Source organism: Sander vitreus, chromosome 11 (assembly GCF_031162955.1).
Source record: "Sander vitreus isolate 19-12246 chromosome 11, sanVit1, whole genome shotgun sequence".
In the NCBI taxonomy this organism is placed as follows: domain Eukaryota; kingdom Metazoa; phylum Chordata; class Actinopteri; order Perciformes; family Percidae; genus Sander; species Sander vitreus.
This window is the reverse complement of record NC_135865.1, coordinates 32,273,297-32,283,296: the sequence shown is the minus strand read 5'-3', so window position 1 is coordinate 32,283,296 and position 10,000 is coordinate 32,273,297. Positions and strand designations below refer to the sequence as shown.

At 50.9% G+C, this 10,000-nt stretch overlaps 1 protein-coding gene across 1 annotated transcript in view; it reads left to right on the top strand.

Annotated features, from left to right (window-relative positions):
* Window positions 1–2,698: 2,698 nt before the first annotated feature.
* ttn.2 (titin, tandem duplicate 2) overlaps window positions 2,699–10,000 on the top strand; it is a 323,953-nt gene continuing 316,651 nt past the window's right edge. Inside the window, exons 1-6 of the mRNA XM_078262434.1 lie at window positions 2,699–2,789; window positions 3,740–3,943; window positions 6,570–6,857; window positions 7,937–8,019; window positions 8,729–8,943; window positions 9,727–9,802. Coding sequence (XP_078118560.1) covers window positions 2,699–2,789; window positions 3,740–3,943; window positions 6,570–6,857; window positions 7,937–8,019; window positions 8,729–8,943; window positions 9,727–9,802 — 957 coding nt within the window. The remainder of the gene's footprint in view (window positions 2,790–3,739; window positions 3,944–6,569; window positions 6,858–7,936; window positions 8,020–8,728; window positions 8,944–9,726; window positions 9,803–10,000) is intronic.

Sequence of the window (10,000 nt, the reverse complement as noted above, 5' to 3'; positions counted from 1 at the left end):
GCACTAGTAGTCCTTACCTAGGTACTGTCAGGACACGCCCTCATACTCTGCTTCTGACTGGCTAGTAGTCCTTACCTAGGTACTGTCAGGGCACGCCCTCATACTCTGCTTCTGACTGGCTAGTAGTCCTTACCTAGGTACTGTCAGGGACACGCCTTCATACTCTGCTTCTGACTGGCTAGTAGTCCTTACCTAGGTACTGTCAGGACACGCCCTCATACTCTGCTTCTGACTGGCTAGTAGTCCTTACCTAGCTACTGTCAGGACACGCCCTCATACTCTGTTTCTGACTGGCTAGTAGTCCTTACCTAGGTACTGTCAGGGCACGCCCTCATACTCTGCTTCTGACTGGCTAGTAGTCTTTACCTAGGTACTGTCAGGGCACGCCCTCATACTCTGCTTCTGACTGGCTAGTAGTCCTTACCTAGGTACTGTCAGGGACACGCCCTCATACTCTGCTTCTGACTGGCTAGTAGTCCTTACCTAGGTACTGTCAGGGACACGCCCTCATACTCTGCTTCTGACTGGCTAGTAGTCCTTACCTAGGTACTGTCAGGGACACGCCCTCATACTCTGCTTCTGACTGGCTAGTAGTCCTTACCTAGGTACTGTCAGGGCACGCCTCATACTCTGCTTCTGACTGGCTAGTAGTCCTTACCTAGGTACTGTCAGGGCACGCCCTCATACTCTGCTTCTGACTGGCTAGTAGTCCTTACCTAGGTACTGTCAGGGCACGCCCTCATACTCTGCTTCTGACTGGCTAGTAGTCCTTACCTAGGTACTGTCAGGGCACGCCCTCATACTCTGCTTCTGACTGGCTAGTAGTCCTTACCTAGGTACTGTCAGGGCACGCCCTCATACTCTGCTTCTGACTGGCTAGTAGTCCTTACCTAGGTACTGTCAGGGCACGCCCTCATACTCTGCTTCTGACTGGCTAGTAGTCCTTACCTAGGTACTGTCAGGGACACGCCCTCATACTCTGCTTCTGACTGGCTAGTAGTCCTTACCTAGGTACTGTCAGGGCACGCCCTCATACTCTGCTTCTGACTGGCTAGTAGTCCTTACCTAGGTACTGTCAGGGCACGCCCTCATACTCTGCTTCTGACTGGCTAGTAGTCCTTACCTAGGTACTGTCAGGGCACGCCCTCATACTCTGCTTCTGACTGGCTAGTAGTCCTTACCTAGGTACTGTCAGGGCACGCCCTCATACTCTGCTTCTGACTGGCTAGTAGTCCTTACCTAGGTACTGTCAGGGCACCCCTCATACTCTGCTTCTGACTGGCTAGTAGTCCTTACCTAGGTACTGTCAGGGACGCCCTCATACTCTGCTTCTGACTGGCTAGTAGTCCTTACCTAGGTACTGTCAGGGCACGCCCTCATACTCTGCTTCTGACTGGCTAGTAGTCCTACCTAGGTACTGTCAGGGACACGCCCTCATACTCTGCTTCTGACTGGCTAGTAGTCCTTACCTAGCTACTGTCAGGACACGCCCTCATACTCTGCTTCTGACTGGCTAGTAGTCCTTACCTAGGTACTGTCAGGGCACGCCCTCATACTCTGCTTCTGACTGGCTAGTAGTCCTTACCTAGGTACTGTCAGGGCACGCCCTCATACTCTGCTTCTGACTGGCTAGTAGTCCTTACCTAGGTACTGTCAGGGCCCTCATATTCTGCTTCTGATTGGCTAGTAGTCCTTACCTAGGTACTGTCAGGACCCTCATACTCTGCTTCTGACTGGCTAGTAGTCCTTACCTAGGTACTGTCAGGGCACGCCCTCATACTCTGCTTCTGACTGGCTAGTAGTCCTTACCTAGGTACTGTCAGGGCACGCCCTCATACTCTGCTTCTGACTGGCTAGTAGTCCTTACCTAGCTACTGTCAGGGCACGCCCTCATACTCTTATTATTAACATATCTGTGTCTAAACATTTGAAAAACTACAACACTGAAAAAGCTTCAAGACAAAAGTTGCTAAAAGAAGTCCGACAGCAATCATTAGATCTGAGAAAAGTCTTTTAGTTTCATTCATTCTTAGGTAAATGAGTAAATGAAGCAACACAAACTGGGAACACATGATATTACCCTTTAATAACTCTCAGCCTGACTTCGTACAATAAAACTGAGGTTATGTCTCATATTCAAGTTTATATTCTGCTTATTACAGGTGGTTTGGTACATTGCTTGTGTGTGTGTGTGTGTGTGTGTGTGTGTCTGTGTGTGTGTGTGTGTGTGTGTGTGTGTATATTATTGAAGTTACAAAACGTTTACTCATTTACTCTTGTATTCATGCACTTATATTATGCTTATTGAAGATACGCACAGTTCAAACAGGAGGGAAATGTTAGAAGAACTAAACAACTCTTCTTGTTTCTGTTAAATATTAAACTGTTTGCATGAAGTTAAGCCAAAATACTTCCTTACCTTGTGGGAGACAACTGATAGATGAAGCTGCTGGAGAAGGTTTTGGTCAGTCAGTATTCTGTATTGCTGTGAGTGCTGTAAAAATAATAATCTTAACAACTGAAACTAAACCCTTTCTGTCTGTCTGTCTGTCTGTGTGTCTGTGTGTCTGTCTGTGTGTCTGTCTGTGTGTCTGTCTGTCTGTCTGTGTGTCTGTGTGTGTGTGTGTGTGTCTGTGTGTCTGTCTGTGTGTCTGTCTGTGTGTCTGTCTGTGTGTCTGTCTGCAGGGTGCCGACCAACATGTCCACACAGGCGCCGACGTTCACGCAGCCGCTGCAGAGCGTCGTAGCACTAGAGGGTAGTGCTGCGACGTTCCAGGCTCAAGTTAGTGGTAAGGAGACGCACGCACGCACGCAGATACACACACACACACACACACACACACACACACACACACACACACACACACACACACACACACACGCACACACACACACGCACGCACGCATACACGCACACACACATATACACACACACACACGCACGCACGCAGAGACACACACGCACACACACACACACACATACACACACACACACACACACACACACACACACACACACACACACACACACACACACACACACACACACACACACACACACACACACACACACACACACACACACACACACACACACACACACACACACACACACATATACACACACACACACGCACGCACGCAGAGACACACACACACACACACACACACACGCACGCACACACGCACGCAGAGACACACACACACACACACACGCACGCACGCACGCACGCAGAGACACACACACACGCACGGACGCACGCAGAGACACACACACACACACACGCACGCAGAGACACACACACACGCACGCACGCAGAGACACACACACACACTCAGAGACAGACACACACAGACACACAGAGACAGACACACACACACACACACACACACAGACAGACACAGACACACACACACACACACACACACAGACACAGACACACACACAGAGACACACACACACACACACACACACTCAAAGTGTGTGTGTGTGTGTGTGTGTGTGAGTCTCTGTGTGAGTGTGTGTGTGTGTGTGTGTGTGTGTGTGTGTGTGAGTGTGTGTCTGTGTGTGTGATTCAGTATGTATGGTAAGGTGCTCTATGAGAGTGTGTGTGTGAGTGTGTGTGTGTGTGTGTGTGTGTGTGTGTGTCTGTGTGTAAATCTCTTTGGGTTGATGTGCAATGGAAGGTGCTCTACATATTAACTGGACCTTGGCTTCTGGTTCTCCTGGGTTCTGCAGGTTCTCCAGTTCCCGAGGTGAGCTGGTTCCGTGATGGCCAGGTTCTTTCTTCCGCCGCTCTGCCCGGCGTGCAGATCTCGTTCAGCGACGGCCGCGCTGTTCTGACGATCCCCGCCGTGACCGCCGCACACAGCGGGAGATTCTCAGTCCGAGCGACCAACGGAGCCGGGCAGGCCACCAGCACGGCCGAGCTGCTCGTCACAGGTCAGACACACAACGGAGAGACGCACAACTAACACAGACAGACACACAACTAACACAGACACAGACACAGACAGATGTTAGGCACTGCTAGGCCCTGCTAGGCACTGTTAGGCCCTGCTAGGCCCTGCTAGGCACTGCTAGGCCCTGCTAGGCACTGTTAGGCCCTGCTAGGCCCTGCTAGGCCCTGCTAGGCCCTGCTAGGCACTGTTAGGGCACTGTTAGGCCCTGCTAGGTCCCTGCTAGGCCCTGCTAGGCCCCTGCTAGGCCCTGCTAGGCACTGTTAGGCACTGTTAGGCCCTGCTAGGCCCTGCTAGGCACTGTTAGGCCCTGCTAGGCCCTGCTAGGCACTGTTAGGCACTGTTAGGCCCTGCTAGGCACTGTTAGGCACTGCTAGGCCCTGCTAGGCCCTGCTAGGCCCTGCTAGGCCCTGCTAGGCCCTGCTAGGCCCTGCTAGGCACTGCTAGGCCCTGTTAGGCACTGCTAGGCCCTGTTAGGCACTGTTAGGCACTGTTAGGCACTGTTAGGCCCTGCTAGGCCCTGCTAGGCACTGTTAGGCCCTGCTAGGCCCTGCTAGGCCCTGCTAGGCACTGTTAGGCCCTGTTAGGCCCTGCTAGGCCCTGCTAGGCCCTGCTAGGCCCTGCTAGGCCCTGTTAGGCCCTGCTAGGCCCTGCTAGGCCCTGTTAGGCCCTGCTAGGCACTGTTAGGCCCTGCTAGGCACTGTTAGGCACTGCTAGGCACTGTTAGGCCCTGCTAGGCCCTGCTAGGCCCTGCTAGGCCCTGTTAGGCCCTGCTAGGCACTGTTAGGGCCCTGCTAGGGCACTGTTAGGCCCTGCTAGGCCCTGCTAGGCCCTGCTAGGCCCTGCTAGGCACTGCTAGGCCCTGCTAGGCCCTGCTAGGCACTGTTAGGCACTGTTAGGCCCTGCTAGGCACTGCTAGGCCCTGCTAGGCACTGTTAGGCCCTGCTAGGCCCTGCTAGGCCCTGCTAGGCACTGTTAGGCACTGTTAGGCCCTGCTAGGCCCTGCTAGGCCCTGCTAGGCACTGCTAGGCCCTGCTAGGCACTGCTAGGCCCTGCTAGGCACTGTTAGGCACTGCTAGGCACTGTTAGGCACTGTTAGGCACTGCTAGGCACTGCTAGGCCCTGCTAGGCACTGCTAGGCCCTGCTAGGCCCTGCTAGGCCCTGCTAGGCCCTGCTAGGCACTGCTAGGCACTGTTAGGCACTGTTAGGTACTGTTAGATACTGCTAGGCCCTGCTAGGCCCTGTTAGGCACTGTTAGGCACTGTTAGGCCCTGCTAGGTACTGTTAGGCACTGTTAGGCCCTGCTAGGCACTGTTAGGCCCTGCTAGGCCCTGCTAGGCCCTGCTAGGCCCTGCTAGGCACTGTTAGGCACTGTTAGGCCTTGTTAGGCACTGTTAGGCCCTGCTAGGCACTGTTAGGCCCTGCTAGGCCCTGCTAGGCCCTGCTAGGCACTGCTAGGCCCTGCTAGGCCCTGTTAGGCCCTGCTAGGCACTGTTAGGCCCTGCTAGGCACTGTTAGGCACTGTTAGGCCTTGTTAGGCACTGTCAGGCCCTGCTAGGCACTGCTAGGCCCTGTTAGGCCCTGCTAGGCCCTGCTAGGCACTGTATGGCACTGTTAGACGAGGACACTAGTGGTGTCTCAGCATAGCCATCTAGTGGTAGGGGGTTTAAACACAACATAAACGTGAACCACTGTCTTACATGAAGCGGAGGCGGGAGGGGGGAGGGGGCGGGAGGGGGGAGGGGGGGGCCGTCACTTAATCAGGTGATAAAACAGATTTAGATGCAGCTGCTGCAGCATAACTTTCCTTAAGAGGAATCTGCACTTTATTAAGTGATAAACAACTGAAAGCAGCCAGCATCTCATGTCTATGAAGAGTTATAAAACGCCACGCGGCAACTAGATGGTACTAAAGCAGCCAGGTGATGATACTCCGTTATCGTCCCCGCAGACTGTCCTGCAGTGGCAGAAGGAGCTAGTTATTTAGCTGGGAGCTTCATGGAGACAGCTAACGTTAATGTTAGCTGACACACACACACACACACACACACACTCACACACTCACACACACACACACACACACACACACACACACACACACACAGAGACACACTCACACACACACACACACACACACACACACACACAGAGACACACACACACACACACACACACTACACACTCACACACACACACACACACACACACACACACACACACACACACAGAGACACACACACACACACACCCACACACACAAACACAGAGACACACACACACACACACACACACACACACACACACACACACACACACACACACACACACTCACACACACACACACTCTCACACACACAAACACAGAGACACACACACACACACTCACACACACACACACACACACACACACACACACACACACACACAGAGACACACCCCCCCACCCACACAGAGACACACACACACACACACACACACACACACACACACACACACACCCCCCCACCCACACAGAGACACACACACACACACACACACACACACACAGAGACACACACACACACACACCCACACCCACTGACTGTACTGTGTGTTTGTGTGCGTGCAGCGGAGACCGCCCCCCCGACCTTCGCCCAGCGCCTGCAGAGCGCCGCTGTACGCCAGGGCAGCCAGGTGAAGCTGGACGTGCGCGTGTCGGGGATCCCGGCGCCGGCCGTGAAGTTTTTCAGAGAGGGAGCCGAGATCCAGAGCTCCGCTGACTTCAGGATCCTGCAGGACGGAGAGATGTACAGCCTGCTGATTGCAGAGGCTTTCCCAGAGGATTCTGGGAATTATTCTGTCACTGCCAGCAACAGCAGCGGACGTGCCACCTCCACCTGCGAGCTGCTCGTTCAGGGTGAGAGCTTTAACCTGTCTCCGTCTCTGATCGTACACAATACTCCAGCTGGAGCACATCTCACACTACTAGGGTTACACACACCTCACATTTCTGTCACTTTCAGTTGGAGGTTTTTGGCAGTTTTCTCCCCCTAAGATTGTTTATTTAAAAAAATAGACAGTTGTCTCTGTGTGTCTGTGTGTGTGTGTTTGTGTGTTTGTGTTTGTGTGTGTGTGTGTATGAGTGAGAGTGAGTGAGTGTGTGTGTGTATGAGGGTGTGAGTGAGTGTGTGTGTGTGTATGAGGGTGTGAGTGTGTGTGTGTGTGTGTGTGTGTGTGAGTGTGAGTGTGTGTGTGTAGTGTGGGGAGGGGTGCAGTAAGTGTGTGTGTGAGTGTATAAGTGTGTGTGTGTGTGTGTGTGTGTGTATATGAGGGTATAAGTGTGTGTGTGTGTGTGTGTGTGTGTGTCTGTATGAGGGTATGAGTGTGTGTGTGTGTGTGTATATGAGGGTGTGTGTGTGTGTGTGTGTGTGTATATGAGGGTATAAGTGTGTGTGTGTGTATATGAGGGTATAAGTGTGTGTGTGTGTATATGAGGGTATAAGTGTGTGTGTGTGTGTGTGTGTGTGTGTGTGTGTGAGGGTATGAGTGTGTGTGTGTGTGTGTGTATATGAGGGTATAAGTGTGTGTGTGTGTGTGTGTGTGTGTGTGAGGGTATAAGTGTGTGTGTGTGTGTGTGTGTGTGTGTGTGTGTGTGTGTGTGTGTGTGTGTGTGTGTGTGTGTGTGTGTGTATATGAGGGTATAAGTGTGTGTGTGTGTATATGAGGGTATAAGTGTGTGTGTGTGTGTGTGTGTGTGTGTGTGTGTGTGTGTGTGTGTGTGTGTGTGTGTGTATGAGGGTATAAGTGTGTGTGTGTGTGTGTGTGTGTGTATATGAGGCCCGTCTTCGTGACATATTATTTTGGCCTTAAACCTCTGTCTTTAACTGCTGTGTATTAATTATTATATCAAGAGACATGACCAAGAGTTGTAAATGTCTGGTGAGTGAACGTGTTCACGCAGATCAGACTAAACCGTCGTGGTTGTCTCTGCTGCAGGTGAAGAAGCCGTCCCAACCAAGAAGACTAAGACCGTTGTCTCCACGTCCCAGATGGCCAGTTCCCAGACCCGAGTGCAGAAGGTGAGACACACCCAACACAAAATAACATCGTGCACAGCTGTCTGTTTTCAGAAAAGTGTCGTCAAGAGCACGCCAGACCTGTAGGTGGCAGTGTAACGAGGAGCTCAAGCCCACCTTAGCCAATCAGAATCCCCAGGATACGTTAGAAAATAAATACGAGATCGTATTCCGAACGAGCCGCCGTTATGGTCGTGACACGTTCGTCATTTTTTGGGCGACAATACAGATTAGCGCCGCCTGCTGTTATGGAGACGTATCACGTCTCGTGCAGAACGTACGCTCAAGTCGGCGTCTCTTCGGTGAGTTCTGAGGCTTTCTGGACCTCGGCGAGACTGATCAGTCCGACTGGCTTTTCTGGCAACGGTCAGTGTTTAGGTTGGTGTGTCAGGGCCTTAACGAGAAGCTCAAGCCCACCTTAGCCAATCAGAATCCTGAAAATAGCAACAACAGCAACCAATCACTTCCTCTCTCTTCTCTTCCTCACTTCCTCGGCTGCCTACACCTCCGTTTGTCTCAGTTTACACACACACACACACACACAAACACACACACACACACACACACACACACACACAGACACACACACACACACACACTGATAGATGCTGTTTTCTATGTTTCGGTCGTCTTTTTTGACGTTTCTGTGTCTTTTCCCGATGTTTTTGGAAATGTTTTAGACGTTTTAGTCACTTTTTGCTGGTATTTTCAGAAGATGGAGGCCAGTTTCCAGTCCAGCACCATGATGGAGATGCATGTTGAAGGAGGAATGATGACTCAGCATCTGGCTCACAAAACCCCTCCACGGGTTCCCCCGAAGCCCACCTCCAAGTCCCCGCCGTCCTTCGTTTCCAAGGTGACGGGAGGACGCCAGCAGTCGCCATCACCCGTCCGCCACGTGAAGGGGCCATCGCCCGCGCCCGTCAGGTATCCTACTTCCCTCCTTACGTACTTAAAACTTACACTTAGGCCTTAGTGGTCCCTAATACTGTATCTGAAGTCTCTTTATATAGACCTTAGTGGTCCCTAATACTGTATCTGAAGTCTCTTTTATATAGACCTTAGTGGTCCCCTAATACTGTATCTGAAGTCTCTTTTATATAGACCTTAGTGGTCCCCTAATACTGTATCTGAAGTCTCTTTATATAGGCCTTAGTGGTCCCCTAATACTGTATCTGAAGTCTCTTTTATATAGGCCCTTAGTGGTCCCCTAATACTGTATCTGAAGTCTCTTTTATATAGACCTTAGTGGTCCCCTAATACTGTATCTGAAGTCTCTTTTATATAGACCTTAGTGGTCCCCTAATACTGTATCTGAAGTCTCTTTTATATAGACCTTAGTGGTCCCCTAATACTGTATCTGAAGTCTCTTTTATATAGACCTTAGTGGTCCCCTAATACTGTATCTGAAGTCTCTTTTATATAGACCTTAGTGGTCCCCTAATACTGTATCTGAAGTCTCTTTATATAGACCTTAGTGGTCCCCTAATACTGTATCTGAAGTCTCTTTTATATAGACCTTAGTGGTCCCCTAATACTGGATCTGATGTCAGCTTGTTAAATGCGAATATATATTCTAGTTTCTTCTCTCTGGGACAGTAGGTGCAGCCCTGAATAATAATAATAATAATAATAATAATAATAATAATAATAATAATAATAAGTGTTGTTGATGTTACAGTGTGTTGTAATCTGTGTGTGTGTCTGCAGACCAGTCTCTCCCTCCAGAAGAATCTCCGTCTCCCCCATCAGACCCGTCAAGTCTCCCGTAATGACCAGGAAACAGGTGAGAATGAGTGTGTGTGTGTTCTTGTTTTACTATATTCGTGGGGTCCAAAAACCAGTAGTCCAGTATACTTGTGAGGTCCCGACAGCTTTGGGGGGCCAAAATGCTGGACCCCCCAAGGTTAACGGTCTGTTTGAGGGTTAAGACTTGGATTTAGGATTAGGGTTAGAATGAGGTTCTGGTTAAGGTGAGGGTAAG